At 37.6% G+C, this 15,918-nt stretch overlaps 2 protein-coding genes across 8 annotated transcripts in view; one reads left to right on the forward strand and one right to left on the reverse strand.

Annotated features, from left to right (window-relative positions):
• Positions 1 to 1,144, reverse strand: part of SLF1 (SMC5/6 complex localization factor 1) — a 63,569-nt gene extending 62,425 nt beyond the window's left edge. The window contains exon 1 of the mRNA XM_031605281.2: positions 1,067 to 1,144. The gene's annotated coding sequence lies outside the window, so the exon portion shown is untranslated. The remainder of the gene's footprint in view (positions 1 to 1,066) is intronic.
• The window catches only part of KIAA0825 (KIAA0825 ortholog), a 235,229-nt gene that overhangs the window by 16,039 nt on the left and 203,272 nt on the right, over positions 1 to 15,918 (forward strand). The window contains exon 1 of one of the 7 annotated variants that reach the window (XM_090132120.1): positions 2,571 to 2,895. The exons of 4 other annotated variants lie outside the window; for them this stretch is intronic. In XM_090132120.1, coding sequence (XP_089988246.1) covers positions 2,890 to 2,895 — 6 coding nt within the window. In that variant the 5' untranslated portion in view covers positions 2,571 to 2,889. Of the gene's footprint in view, positions 1 to 2,570; positions 2,896 to 15,918 lie in introns of those variants that run through there. 2 more of the 7 variants (XM_090132122.1, XM_090132123.1) reach the window with 2 other exon arrangements.

Raw genomic sequence — 15,918 nt, forward strand, 5'->3', positions numbered from 1 at the left:
TCCCCAAAGATCTTCAAGTTCCAACCTCCCTGCCATAGGCAGGCCTGCCAGCTGCTAGATCAAATACTAGATCAGGCTGATGAGGCTCTGGACATCTAGCAATGGTTGGGCTTCCACGACTTTTCTTGGCAGCCTGTGCCTGCACCTCACTACTCTCTCAGTAGAAAGTTTCACCTGATATCTTATCTAAATCACACCTCATTTGGTTTAAAACCATTCCTCCTATACTATCACTATCTACCCTTGTTAAAAATTGATTTCTCTCTTGTTTATAAACTCCTTTTAAATATGGTAGGCTGCAGTGAGATATCCCTGCAGCCTTCTACTTCCAGGCTGAACAAGCCCAGCTCCTTCAGCGTGTCTTCTAAGAGAGGTGCTCCAGCCCTCTGATCATTGAAGATGTTGCCCTCCTCTGGACCCTCTCCAAAAGCTCCACATCTTTCCCATGTTGGGGTCCCAGGCATGGACACAGTACTCCAGCTGGAGTCTCACAAGGGCAGAGTAGAGAGGGACAATCACATCCCTGTCCCTTCTGGCTACTCCTCTTCTAATGCATCTCAGGATGCTATTGGTTTTCTGGATTGCAAGCACACACTGCTAGCTCATGCAGCTTTTCATCAATAGAGACCCATAAGTCCTTCTCATCAGGGCTACTCTCAGGGAGTTCTTCTTCCACTGTGTATACATATGTCAGATTACATCATCTGAAGTGTGTAACAGGCTGAGATCCAGCCTCATTTCTGCTTAATGCTAGGCATAGTGGAAGGCAGTCCTTAAGCCAAATACCTCAAAACATGAACAGGACAAAGGAAAGGAGAAGAAAGAAAGAATGTTCCTGCTTTGATCAAATTTAAAGAATAGGAATGGGTGATTGTTTCGGGGAACATTTGGATCTGAGAGGCAGGATGTCTCAAGAGCAGAGGCAGGCAAACTGTGCACTCAGAGCAGCTCAGAGGATTACAAGTTTTAGTCAACATACATACGCTCGTGCACACAGGCATCTATTTTTAGGTAATCCCTGTGAGCATGAAACAGAAACTCCCTAATCAAGAGCAGTATTACTTACCCACACTTGAGAGATAGCAAACCACTGAAAAGGAGAGAGAAGCAACATGCCAGTGGTGGATTTGATAGGTAGTGCCATCAGGGTTCCTGCTTCAAGATGCACTTTTCCTCTCTCCCATCACAGCCTCTCTCCTGTTTTTCTTCTCACCAAGATCTGCAAGGTTTTTTCCACTTGCATGCTGTTCCCACGTGGCCAACACATGATACAGAGCCCAAGTTGAATACCTGCTTGCAAAACAAGTCCTTGCAAAAACAAGATAAACTACCAAGGTCAGCTCTCTACAGAACGAGATACTTGCAGCTGTAGCCACAAGCATCAGTTCCCTTAAAATTGTCAGAATACTTAGTTCCATCCCAAGATCATTCTTCAGTCAGAAGACTGCTCACAAGAGCATAAAACTTGTAACTAAATGTTTGAATTTGTATATTAGTGACATAAGGAACTAGAAATAGTTATGTTGGTAATATATAGAATGGTGATTAATCATTTCAATTTCACATTTCAGTGCAATATTTTACTTTTTTGACATTAATAAGCAACACATGGTTTCTAATAGTAGTCAGGCATTATCATTTTCCCCTTCTTCCTCTCTTCCTTGATGTTTAATACTTCTTACTCACCTCCTGAAAGAAAAAGGGAAGATCTCCTTTGCTCTCAACATAATTGTTTATGGGTTGTTTATTTTTTAGTATCAGGACTTGTTCTGGTTTCGCCAGGCCTCTTTTCAATTTATTCTACAGAATTTTTGTTTCCAACAGATACCCTTCTTGCTTTATGTGTGTACACATCTCTTATTTTGCAAATTGTCCTGTTTGCATGTGTTTTCCTGAACCTCTTATGTGCTGCTGTACCATCAGTTTATGTTTGCTTCCTTGTAGTTATGTTCTTCTGGTTATCTGATTTGCAAAATACTTTCACATTTTGTGGCTGTGCCACTGTGTTATAGTGCTACAGGATTCTCACGTATTCTCACTTACTCTGTCTCTACTTATTGTCAGTGCAAGGAAATACTAATTATGTGATACTTGAAAAGGTGGAGGTGCGCTTGCTATGCATAGAAGTATGTGTTTGATAGCCTTGTAGTGTTCTTTTGCAGCTGTGAGCTGGCATTCTGATGTTAATTCTGAAAGTACACCTGAGCCAGAGCAGTTGTTACCTAGACAAAAAACAATTGTAAAGAAGTTAGGGGCAAGCAAAGTAACCAGAGAGAATGGAAAGCAACCAAGCTATAAGATTTATCACTGCCAAGTATTTATTGGTTCTTAGAGATCTGGATAGTCCTTCAGCTACTGATATAGGATATAATTAACTGTAAACAGCATTGTGTTGTATCTTTGCAATATGTAGCCTGTTGCTAATTATGCTAACTATGAATCATGGCATAAAAGTGTATAAGTGAAAGACAATCTCCTTCAAAGAAACTGGAAATATTTTCCTTTTTTTTTTTCCTAAGTGAATTTAATTTGGGGACAGTAACAAATATCAACTGAATATATTTGTATTTGTTTGATATCTCTATTTAGTTGCACAGTTTATGTCATTCAGTGGTGGTATTTAACAGCTTCAGGCAGAAGTATTTGTAAATGCAAAATTTCAAGTTTAGCACTGTATGAGAACTGCTGAATCACGGCCTGAATCTCTGATTGATCACCTGAGGCGAGCAATGAGTCAGCCACGGAAGCACAGGTGAAGGCAATTCACTTGTGCTGCCCGAAGGGGAAGAGCCTGGCTCCACCTCTCCTAGACTCATTTAAGAGCTGACTACCAGTGGGGAAGGGTCTCTTCTGGAGATCCCTCCTTTGGAGTTTTGCAGTGAGCCCAGGATGTGGGTAAGCTTTCCATATATTCTGTTTTTGTTATTATAATCTGCTTTGCTAAACTCTCGTGTTTATTTCATAAATATAACATATTTACATTCATTGACTATGCAAGCACAAATTAGAGAATACCTAATTGTAAGAACATTCAAAGTTCAGGTTCTGGGTAATGTAGAATTAATCTAGGTTAATAAGAATTGAGAGGAATTTACCCTTCTTGAATGTGCAGAGTTAGTATGTTATTCAGGGAAATGCTCAAGTATATCTCTGTCTCCTGTTTGTTAATATTTGTCAGATGGGAAGTTAGTTGAATCAAGATACTTTTTTAAATGTCTGTGGAATTCATTTGATGGGCAAGAAGCAATAGTAAGCTCAAAATTTAACATTTCAGTGTTTATGACAAAAGGTAAGATATTTGTTCAGAGATACAGAACACAGTAGATAAGAGAAGATGCTGGAAGAAGTGAGCATGAATTCCTTTGTTCTAGAGGTAATTTCAGATTCGTCATAGAATCACAGGATGATCAGGGGGGACTTTGAAGTCTGCTTAATTCCAATTGCCTGCCATGCACGGGGCTGCCACCCACTAGCTGAGTCTGCTTAGGGCCCCATCTAATCTGGACTTGAATGCATCAAGGGATGGATCATCCACAGCTTTTCTGGGCAGCTGTGCCAGGGCCTCACCACCCTCATGGTAGAGAATTTCGTTCTAATATCTAACCAGATCTATTCTCTTTTAAAACTTTTAGCCTTTGTTCTGTTACTGCGCTTCCTGACAAATAGTCCCTGTCCATCTTTTTTCTCTGTAGACTTGCTTTTTAAGTACTGTAAGGCCACTTGTAAGATTTCTCCAGAGCCTTCTCTTCTCTAGCCCGAGGAATCCCTACTCTTTCAGCCTCTCTTCAATAGAAACATAGAATGTTCTGTATTGGAAGGGACCCTTAAAAATCATTTCTGAGATTCCTTGTTGCATGTTCTTGTTAGTGTGTGATAGCTTGAACTTGGTTTTATTCTGGATGTAAATAACGCAAATGTGTGTCATAATTTATGGAATTCTTTACTGCAAGTATAATATTTGTTTTTATGTTTTTGCATAATTTACCATACCAATTTGCACTCAAATGTATATAGTTCAGTATCAGCTGGGATATCTTTCCTTGTATAATTCATATTTAGTGTAAGACTTTCAACTATGGGAAAGGTGCATATTTATTTATTTATGTATTTACAGAAAATCATAATGTAGTGGTAGTATTTGTGCGTAGCACAATTTTCCTTTTTTTCCCCCACATTAAATGTTTATTCAATCGAATCATAGGTAAGAAAATCTAACTAAACATAATTTCATAACAAGTAAAGATCACCAAAGAGCTTGTTAAGCCTCTACAGAGGCCTTGGTCAGCAGAATTTAGCACACATTGTGGTTAGAAACAATTTTTGATGATTTCTAAAGATAATTTCCCTTTTAGATTTATGTCAGCATTTCATGTGATGGAATGGCTTCCTACTATATAGTGACTTGTTTCCAGAATCACTAGCACTAGAAACTAGTGCTTCATTACTATTTAATATATGATATCATATATTTGAATGAATTAACATGTTCATCGTTTGCCTCCATGTGATACCAGCTGTTAAAAGCTTGTTGAAATAGGACTGGAGCGTAAGCAAAGAATTTTATTTCTTTTTTTCCAAGTGAAGGTATTACATACAACAAGAATTTTCTTTACTTTTAAAATTTCCTGATAGGCTGTCAAAGGTAAAATTTCAGAAGTCAAGTAAATTTAATTTTGAAATTGAGTAAAAAAATGTGACAAGCATCACCATTTTGTTTTTCTCTCTCAAATGTTACTGTCCTGTAACAATTATTTTTATACCAGAGGGAATCTGCTGCTTGTGTGGTGTACCATATGTGTAACAAGGTTTTCAAGATAAGTCCTAGATAGCTTTGAACTGAGGTTTTTTGAAACGTGGAGCAGCTCTAAAAGTTAATTATCTGAAAGGAGGGATTCCTTTGTTGACATATTAAAATATGACACTTGAGGAATACCGTGAAACAGTACATGACTTGGAGACTGATAAAAATAGTTAGAGAGCTATTGAGAATGATCATCTGCTGGCCTATTAGAAAGGGATTGTGACCAGAAATCTGTAACTGATTTAAGTTACTTAAGACTAAAAATAGAGTCCGAATAAACAGCGTGATTTGTATTTGTAAGATGACAATGGATATGTTGTATTAAGAAGTAGAATTCTTTTAAATAAGAGTAGAGTTCATTGTCAATAAATTGACCTAACTTATAAAAAAGAAGCCCTTTGGCTGTAACCCGGACAAGTTCTTGGTTTTCTTGTTTTCTGTCTTTTACCAGTAAATCAGGTTCTGGGATTTAAAGATGTATTTTGTGGAGGAGCTGAACAGTGTTCTCTTCAAATACTTTCTGTTTGTAAAATCTTATATTTCATTCTGCTTATAGTTAAAACTGAACTTTCTGGTTATGAAATGTAAGCTTAACAGAAAGAATAGCACAATCTGTGCTGAAATGGAAGGCTAGGAGGTTAAGTTTAAAAGGAAGAGGAGCATGGGTTTCTGAATACATAAGGTAAGTGTTAGAAAAGTTTGTCAAGGGCTGTCTTTTTTTTTTTTTTTTACCTCTGTGTATCTTTAGCTGAACTTTTCCATTCTTGTTCATTTTAGTGTATTCTGTTTTAGAATGTAACTTTACTACCCAATTTTCCAAAACTGAAATAAGCCTGTAGGTTTGAATAGCATTCAAACTAGTCCGCGGTCTAAGAAGCCGTGAAACAGAATATGGAATCATACTGTCTTCCTTTCATAGTGGTTTCAGTTATATGTGATTGAGAAAAAGAATATATGATTTTCTTTGAAAAATCTTGAAATTCAGACATGATGCGTGGGTCACATAACACCTATTCCAGGGCAGGAATTCTAGCTGAATGTTTGAGAGGTAACAAATGCCCTTTCAGAAATCAGTATCTTTTTTTGACAAACTCCTCTTTCATAGTTGCTGTCTAATTCAGAATAGCTATATTCCTTCTGCCTTTGATGTGCTGCTTCAGCAGTGCCAGCTGACTTACTCTATATGTGTTTTCAAACAGAAGTAGACTTTTCTCTTCGGAAATATATCTCAAAATAACAAGAAATTTGCTCACTTAACCTTTGAAATACTTGATACTTTTTATTGCTCAGTAAAATTACACAAAACCACAGCAGTTTTTTGAATAGAATTTACGGGTTTATTAAACCTCACATCATATTTTAGTGAGATGTTCATGTTCTAACAGATCAGTTTAAACATAACACAGGTATCTTTATGAAATTGTAACCAATTTAAAAACTAACCTGTACTGCAAAACTTCTTTTCATATCTTTTGTTTAGCTTAAGAAATTCTGTAGAAAGTGTAAGCAAGTGTGTGTGTGTGTGTGTGTGTGTGTGTGTGTTGAAGTGTGTAAGTATGTGTTAACTCTTCAGTTGCTCTATTTAATTGCCTTGATTCTTTTATTAATACTTTATCTTTTATTTTCTATCTTCTCTAGAAAGTATTGTACCCAGATTACAGCTGCTGCAAAATGAGTTACCTTTTGGTATTCAGAAGTCCAGCATTAAAACATCTAACAGCAGTTTCTTACAATGATGGTATAACAATTCTCACACTTTATATCTTCCACAATATGGCAACCAGAAATTGTTGTTCTGTTATATTTGGCTAACTCACAAGTCTAAGAAATAGCTTCTTTTTTAATAACACGTTTATTTTTTTAGGAAATAAAATGTTCATTTAAACCGAAGTCAGTATATGATTTATTACATTATAAGTATTTTGTTTATGAAATACTCTTTTTCTTTCATAATGCAAGAGCTCTTATTTGAAACTTGGAATGTTTCTCTGCAGTTATTAGCTCTGAAGATGTAAAGAATGTGTGAGATACAGAGCTGAAACTGTGAATGATTCCACAAAGTAAATGTGAAAGTGGTTTGCGTGATATTTTTCAATCAATCTTTGGTCAGAAGTTACTGGGAAAATCGTAAGGCCTTCAAAGATACTGTGTTAAAATGTGAAGATGAAATTCTGTTCTAAGTAAAAATGTTGGTGTAGGACCTTCTTTGAGAGCCTCATTTTTGTGGTAAAAAATAAAAACAAACTGAAACAGACAAATAAAGAAAAGAAAAAAAACAGCCTGAAAACATGGATAGTCAAATACTATTTCTTGAGGGAACAGAAAGTTGGATATTTAAACAAATGTTATGGACAAATTATTAGATAAAATGACACAGTATAATCAGTAATTCATTAAATGTTTTTTAAGATGACAAAATACAACCTTTTAAATAGTTTTCACAGAGTTTTAGGAAGTCTGTTAAACTAAAAAAGTAAAGGATGAAAATAACGAAAACAAATCAGAAAGGTATACAGCTGATCTGCTCTCTCTTTCCCTTCCCTCTTCCTTTCCCTTCCCTCTTCCTTTCCCTTCCCTCTTCCTTTCCCTTCCCTCTTCCTTTCCCTTCCCTCTTCCTTTCCCTTCCCTCTTCCTTTCCCTTCCCTCTTCCTTTCCCTTCCCTCTTCCTTTCCCTTCCCTCTTCCTTTCCCTTCCCTCTTCCTTTCCCTTCCCTCTTCCTTTCCCTTCCCTCTTCCTTTCCCTTCCCTCTTCCTTTCCCTTCCCTCTTCCTTTCCCTTCCCTCTTCCTTTCCCTTCCCTCTTCCTTTCCCTTCCCTCTTCCTTTCCCTTCCCTCTTCCTTTCCCTTCCCTCTTCCTTTCCCTTCCCTCTTCCTTTCCCTTCCCTCTTCCTTTCCCTTCCCTCTTCCTTTCCCTTCCCTCTTCCTTTCCCTTCCCTCTTCCTTTCCCTTCCCTCTTCCTTTCCCTTCCCTCTTCCTTTCCCTTCCCTCTTCCTTTCCCTTCCCTCTTCCTTTCCCTTCCCTCTTCCTTTCCCTTCCCTCTTCCTTTCCCTTCCCTCTTCCTTTCCCTTCCCTCTTCCTTTCCCTTCCCTCTTCCTTTCCCTTCCCTCTTCCTTTCCCTTCCCTCTTCCTTTCCCTTCCCTCTTCCTTTCCCTTCCCTCTTCCTTTCCCTTCCCTCTTCCTTTCCCTTCCCTCTTCCTTTCCCTTCCCTCTTCCTTTCCCTTCCCTCTTCCTTTCCCTTCCCTCTTCCTTTCCCTTCCCTCTTCCTTTCCCTTCCCTCTTCCTTTCCCTTCCCTCTTCCTTTCCCTTCCCTCTTCCTTTCCCTTCCCTCTTCCTTTCCCTTCCCTCTTCCTTTCCCTTCCCTCTTCCTTTCCCTTCCCTCTTCCTTTCCCTTCCCTCTTCCTTTCCCTTCCCTCTTCCTTTCCCTTCCCTCTTCCTTTCCCTTCCCTCTTCCTTTCCCTTCCCTCTTCCTTTCCCTTCCCTCTTCCTTTCCCTTCCCTCTTCCTTTCCCTTCCCTCTTCCTTTCCCTTCCCTCTTCCTTTCCCTTCCCTCTTCCTTTCCCTTCCCTCTTCCTTTCCCTTCCCTCTTCCTTTCCCTTCCCTCTTCCTTTCCCTTCCCTCTTCCTTTCCCTTCCCTCTTCCTTTCCCTTCCCTCTTCCTTTCCCTTCCCTCTTCCTTTCCCTTCCCTCTTCCTTTCCCTTCCCTCTTCCTTTCCCTTCCCTCTTCCTTTCCCTTCCCTCTTCCTTTCCCTTCCCTCTTCCTTTCCCTTCCCTCTTCCTTTCCCTTCCCTCTTCCTTTCCCTTCCCTCTTCCTTTCCCTTCCCTCTTCCTTTCCCTTCCCTCTTCCTTTCCCTTCCCTCTTCCTTTCCCTTCCCTCTTCCTTTCCCTTCCCTCTTCCTTTCCCTTCCCTCTTCCTTTCCCTTCCCTCTTCCTTTCCCTTCCCTCTTCCTTTCCCTTCCCTCTTCCTTTCCCTTCCCTCTTCCTTTCCCTTCCCTCTTCCTTTCCCTTCCCTCTTCCTTTCCCTTCCCTCTTCCTTTCCCTTCCCTCTTCCTTTCCCTTCCCTCTTCCTTTCCCTTCCCTCTTCCTTTCCCTTCCCTCTTCCTTTCCCTTCCCTCTTCCTTTCCCTTCCCTCTTCCTTTCCCTTCCCTCTTCCTTTCCCTTCCCTCTTCCTTTCCCTTCCCTCTTCCTTTCCCTTCCCTCTTCCTTTCCCTTCCCTCTTCCTTTCCCTTCCCTCTTCCTTTCCCTTCCCTCTTCCTTTCCCTTCCCTCTTCCTTTCCCTTCCCTCTTCCTTTCCCTTCCCTCTTCCTTTCCCTTCCCTCTTCCTTTCCCTTCCCTCTTCCTTTCCCTTCCCTCTTCCTTTCCCTTCCCTCTTCCTTTCCCTTCCCTCTTCCTTTCCCTTCCCTCTTCCTTTCCCTTCCCTCTTCCTTTCCCTTCCCTCTTCCTTTCCCTTCCCTCTTCCTTTCCCTTCCCTCTTCCTTTCCCTTCCCTCTTCCTTTCCCTTCCCTCTTCCTTTCCCTTCCCTCTTCCTTTCCCTTCCCTCTTCCTTTCCCTTCCCTCTTCCTTTCCCTTCCCTCTTCCTTTCCCTTCCCTCTTCCTTTCCCTTCCCTCTTCCTTTCCCTTCCCTCTTCCTTTCCCTTCCCTCTTCCTTTCCCTTCCCTCTTCCTTTCCCTTCCCTCTTCCTTTCCCTTCCCTCTTCCTTTCCCTTCCCTCTTCCTTTCCCTTCCCTCTTCCTTTCCCTTCCCTCTTCCTTTCCCTTCCCTCTTCCTTTCCCTTCCCTCTTCCTTTCCCTTCCCTCTTCCTTTCCCTTCCCTCTTCCTTTCCCTTCCCTCTTCCTTTCCCTTCCCTCTTCCTTTCCCTTCCCTCTTCCTTTCCCTTCCCTCTTCCTTTCCCTTCCCTCTTCCTTTCCCTTCCCTCTTCCTTTCCCTTCCCTCTTCCTTTCCCTTCCCTCTTCCTTTCCCTTCCCTCTTCCTTTCCCTTCCCTCTTCCTTTCCCTTCCCTCTTCCTTTCCCTTCCCTCTTCCTTTCCCTTCCCTCTTCCTTTCCCTTCCCTCTTCCTTTCCCTCCTTGCATACTCCTTAATTACAAAGATCTTAAAATACTTATTTTGAAGAATAAACCTAAAGTATAAACAGTGTCTTTAATAATTACCTCTGAAGTAAAAATAAATATTGATCTGTTTTGGTAATAAAAAATGTTGTATTCATGAACTAAACAAATAGTGCAGTCTTAAATTGCATTTTATCATTTTTATGATCTTATTGATATGTCAAATCATCTGTTGAGTTTTAGAAGTGTAACATATTAATGCTTCATTTTAAATATGTAGCAACTTTTGTCACAGCACAATGAGTTTTGATTTTGATAATGTTTCCAGTATTGCATATGAGTTTTTTAAGGAAGAATAGATAGCCCTTCACTAGATGACCTTTGCTATCTGTGGTATTTACCATGTGTCTTCCAAAATCAGTCATTACTAAGGTAATGGTACCCTTGGTACTAGAAGAAGAATGTGGTCAAGCAGACAAATGTTGTTATCAGTATATAAGACTATTTCTAACATACTTAGCGTAAGTTGTGCCAGAATTGTTAATCTTAAAAAAGCAAGCATCCTACATGCTATTCAGGTGTTGTAGGACAATGCCTTTACTGACCTGCAGTTACATAACAGAAAGTCTTGGACTGTGACTTAATTTTTTTTTTTAAGGTAGTTCCCAAGTGGTTTATCTGGATGTCTCTGTGGTCTGTGTCTAGTGGATGCTTTCACCATAAGCACAAGCCATATTTTTCACTTTCACCTTCATTCATTTTGTTTTTTTCTTTGGAAGTCTTTGGAGATTTTCTTACTTCCCCTGCTTCTCAAGACTTTCTCCTGGCACAAATCTATAAGAGCAAAGGTTATCTATGCAGAAAGTGGTAGCTGCTGTCACTGCACTGTATATTGGAATCAGGACCTCACTTTCTATCTTATGAACCTCACAGGAGGATTTATGCTTGTCAGACATCTTTGTGAATTATCTGCCTCATCTTCCTCCTGGCATCTAAGGGCATAGGGCTATCACCTTCCACATATTCCAGCATACAGCACAACTGCATGATTACTGAACAATACCTAGTATTTTTATTCTTTGTGTCTTATGATTGGTTACAAATTCTAAGTACAGCAGAGTTGATTACAGTCACGTATTGTAATTCTCTTTTCTATTTGCTTAATTATGTTCCTGAAACTTACAAGAATTTAATATTCTCTCTGTCTTCTACTCTTTTGTAAAACATGGCTGAAATTAGCAAGAGGGTGAGCCTGGGCTAATGATGAGAGAAAAATGCAAGGACATAACAGTTGTATAATCTCTATTTTCTTTGGAAAGTAGTCTTAAAAGCAAGAACATAAAAAGAGACTGAAGAATAGGAGATGAGATATCAATACGTGCTTTAAATCAAAAAGTGTTAAATACGGGAAAAATAGGAGAAGAGTAGGAAATAACTTTTTTCCCTTGCATTCTAAATGTGTGTGCTTTAAGAAAAGATACCATGGACAATGAGTAAGACCATGTTTTTAAGGTGAGCTATCATTGTTGTCACTTATGCTAAGGTAAAAAGCCTTTCTCTGAAAGTCAAGGGAAGCAGATGTCTTTAAGATTAGTCTGGTCCACTCTCACAGTTTGTACATAACAAAATATTCTCCGCCAAAGCATTGTGCCTCTCTTAGGCTTCATCATGAATTTGAAGGTATATTTAGAATAAGAGAAGTGTAGGATTCTTTCAAATTTCAAGTTGAAAATTGTATGTTTGAATCTGATTTGATCTATTGGCTATTTTGACAAGAAACTCTGAAACTTGATGTTTTCATTGTGTGCTCCTAGACATTGAGAATGAGAGTGTGCAAGCAGATGCATTTTGTTCAAAGGAGGCTTTCTTTTGTAAGCTTGGAAATAGCCAACACAATCTATATCCAGTTCAAAAGATAAAACAGAATGTCATTACCTTTCTTAGTTTATTTACAAGGCATAGAGAAGCTTAATGGTGTTTATGAAGTTGAATATTGCAAGTAAAATGCAGTATGTAACTCCACTACTCTATAGTACCTTACTTAGCATTAAGCAATATGGCAGGAAACATTAAGAAATTGTTATACCAGCAAAAATTAATTCAAAATTTTTATTTAAGGAACAAAACATTGAAAGGAAATAAAAGGAAAGAAATTATGAATAAAGAATTTTAATGGTTGTCTCATATCCTGTTGTCAGTAAAACTTTTTTAGGACTATGTACAGAGTTTATTAAGAAGTTTTAGTAATAATATTTGAGGAAAAAAATCATGATATTTGTACTGCTAAACAAGCCTCAAAGATCATAACTAAAAGCTTGGACATCCCCAAGAGACATCTCTTTTGAGTGTTTCTGTATTTCATTTTTATAAAGTTGGTATTCTTGAACCTTCTGCTTTAAAGTGAGAAATATTAGAAGAAAATAGGATGTCCAGGAGTGAAGGGAGTGAAATGTAGCCCACCTTTTAAAAGCTGTGATCACAGATAGTTTTGTAATCCCTTTTAAATATAATAGTTTCATTGGAAGACTATTGCCAGTAAAAAAAAATTTAACAACTCTGTATCTGATCTCCTGAACTATAAGACCTCAAAGGTCTTGAAATTTCTTTCCTTTAAATAACATCATCCTCAAAGAGTATTGTGCTAGGATGGAGGATTTTGAAATAAACCAGAAGAGAAAAGGCTTTTATGGCAAGCATAGAAGTATCTAATACGTATTTGCAAAGTTTTTAATGCAGAATGGTGTATGTTAGGTTCATTAGAAATGCGTTAAAAGATTAGTTCTTTTAGTACAGTCCTTATAAATCTGTACCATTTAGACATTAATGACAAGGAAGATAGCAAGACTATAGCAGGTGGATCTGAAAGTTTAACTATGAGGGATTTAGGATTTATACAGTGCTGCCTCTTCATTCTGTGTTTGCACATGAAAGAAAGTGAGGAAATTCACACACTGTCCCTAAATAGCATTGCCTGTTGCTACAAACAAAAAGACGATTCTGCAGTAGATACACCATTATTCTCACATACAGTAGAAATCCTTCACTTCTGTCCTTCAGGGAAAAAAAAAAAAAACATGCAGTGTTTCTGGGTAAAATAGGCCTTAGGCCATGTAGACGTGTAAGACATTACACCAGGTTTATTCCTATCTTTTATTAGATATCATGGAGTTGCAGACATAAATAAAAAATAAAAAATTATATGTGCAATGGCATCTTTGATTTTTTTGTTTTTACTACAGAATGCCAGTGAGGCATTACTACAGAATTTCCAGTGAGGAAAGCAAGAAGTCAGACTTCTGTACAAACAGGGTTTTTTTTTGTCAGTTATGATTTTAGTCACTGTAAAGACTAATAAGAAGATGAGGAATACCACCGACTTTTCTCATGTAGGTTGTGTAACGTTTGTGGGTTTGTTTTCCAAAAATTGCTGGCTGATACATGTTGGATATTGGATATTGTGTACTGTGTGGCTCCAACTGTGGGGTAAATAGCTGAGAGACAGAGATGATATCAGGAGTTTTTCACTTCTCAGAAAATAGCAGTTTCTTCTTTTCTGAAGATTATAAAGTTATGTTGTGCTTCATTCCTTTTTTTGACATTATTCCTTAGGAGTTTATGTGCAACACCAGACTTCTTTTAAAGTCACTGCCTTTGACCGATAGTGTTTGATTAAGTTTATGTAAATGGGGATTCTGTCTTTGTCTTTGAGAATCTCTTACAAGTTCATGTAGAGGGAAACTGAAGAAAGCAGTGCTGATTTTCTTGCTTTTTCTCAGCATTTCACTTTATGACCCAAAGAATGCAGGCAAAGTCATAAGGAGAACTTGTAGATCTTAATTTTAAATTTTTGCATGTACAGGTATTTATAAAACAGGACAAAACATCATGGTTTGGAGAATCTACAAATATTAAAAATAACATACCATTTTTGTCAGAAATGCGCATTAGCTATGCTTATATAGGAAGATTTCTACAGGAGCTACATATCTAGTCTGTTTTCAAGGCTTTAAACAAGTACTTATCAGTTGAGGGCTTGTAACTGTCTTAAAGACAAACTGAGGGCTGTATCTTCAATCCTACGTAGTAGGGTGTGTCCTAATCCAACTTCCTTATTTGCTGTCTTTTATAATGGCACAGTCTGAGGGGAAGCATGTGTCCAATGTGATTACAAACTTAATTAGAATAGAAACTGAGAATCTCTTTGAAAAATGCAGGGGAAAACTTGTTTTATATATATGATGGCTAAAACTAGAGTATAAAATTAACATTTAAATATAAAATGTCTGCAGCAGAAACATAAAATATTTTTACTAAAATATGCTTCAGAGTTACTTGTGGCATTCCAATTATTATCTGAAAACTGCCCACATCAAAGCTACTTTTTGCATGCATTGAATGTTCTTGTTTCTGGCACTTAATGGTAATACTTTTGTAAAAGCTGTGTATGCTTTAGCAAAATCTGAATAATAGGTGAATATGAAAAGGTAACTGGAAAATATAAATAAAGACCTTCTGTGTCTTATTAACAGAACCTAAAAGGAGTTGTTATTTTATAAATTGAAGTCTTGATTTCTTCCCTTTTTTATTGTTTTATTTTAGACTTAAAAATTTTGAAAAGATTTTTAACAGGGTGAGTTGATTAAAAAGCTTTTACTACTATATGTCACAATAGACCTCAAAAAGTTCTGATTTTTAAATGTATTTCTTGTGTTAGACGTATATTGGGTCCAAAAAAACTTTAAATATTCAGTGATACTAAAACCAAAACAGAAGGAATTTCACATTGAATATTATCTTGAGCTATTGCCATCTCTACTGCTGCCTGCTGTGCAATTGCAGATGACATCATCTGTGCTGTAAAGTGGCTGGGAATGGTTGTGCAACTAAAGATAGATAAGGAAAGTCATTGTTAAGATGATTTGAAAATGTAAGCTCAGTGATGAAAAATCTTGTCAATTCTCTCATCCCCTTTAGTTTTACAAGGATGCCAGGGCAATAAGATACAATTCCTGTAAGATAAAAAGCAGTATCAGGGGAAAAAAGCTTCAGTGATTTGGCTAGCTCTGTGTACATACAGTGATTCGCTTTGAAATATCCCTGTCTACAAATCACAGGTACACTGACAACCTCCTTTTAAACTAATGCTAATGGTAATAGTTTCATTTTCCTGAATACATGCTGAATGAGATCTCTAGGTGTAAAAATTATGAAAGTATTCAAATGGTTAAGTTGTCAATAAAGAAACAATCCAGGAAGTTTGATTGCCAGGGTGTTGTGTTGCACAAAGCTGAAGTGCATAGTGTTATGTGTGGGGAGAAAAAAGTTAATGATTAAACATATTATGTAATAGTTTCTAAATACTTTGTATGTGCAAATTATTATTTAAATTCAAAATATAAATAGTTATTTATAAGTTACCTTGAAAAATACTGAAGATAGTACTTAAACTATTTGGAGATACATGTCTTATTATATGAGAGCGAAAATGATACATTGGCGTTATCTGAATGAAATTAATGACGTATCTTGGGTTCTTGTTGAATGGCTTTTTAAAGACCAAATTTTAGAGTTGTAGTATAATTAGATTCAGCTTACACTAGTCTTTGTTTAGAAATAAGTTAATTGAATAAAGCAGTACCAGCCTATCCTTTCTTTTTCCACTTAGGAATTTTGTCTGTGCATATATGTGGGTTATGGTAAATAGCGGAGGTTGTCATGCAACCAAAACAAGGATACTAAACTTTAAAGCTGTGTTGAGATTTATTTATTTATTACCTGTCCAGGTAGTGTATAACCATAACAAAAAAATTGCCCAATATTTTAGGTGGCTGATTCTGTCCTGTGATATCTGAAATGGATTTGAAGTCAAAACAAGAATTGTAGTGACTATGGTGCTATAGAGAAATAAAAGAGGATCAGTATGAACTATTTATCAGTATTTAGAATCATCAGGCCTAGGTTGAAAAGGACCTTGTCTAGTTTCAACCCCCTTGCCATTTGCAGGGTATAATTTAATTTACAATTTACAATTTAATTTTAATATAAAAAGTTGCTAGAAGTGTTGGAATGGATTTTTATG

The sequence above is a fragment of the Phasianus colchicus genome, chromosome Z (genome assembly GCF_987193195.1).
Source record: "Phasianus colchicus chromosome Z, bPhaCol1.hap1.1, whole genome shotgun sequence".
Classification (NCBI taxonomy): Eukaryota; Metazoa; Chordata; class Aves; order Galliformes; family Phasianidae; genus Phasianus; species Phasianus colchicus.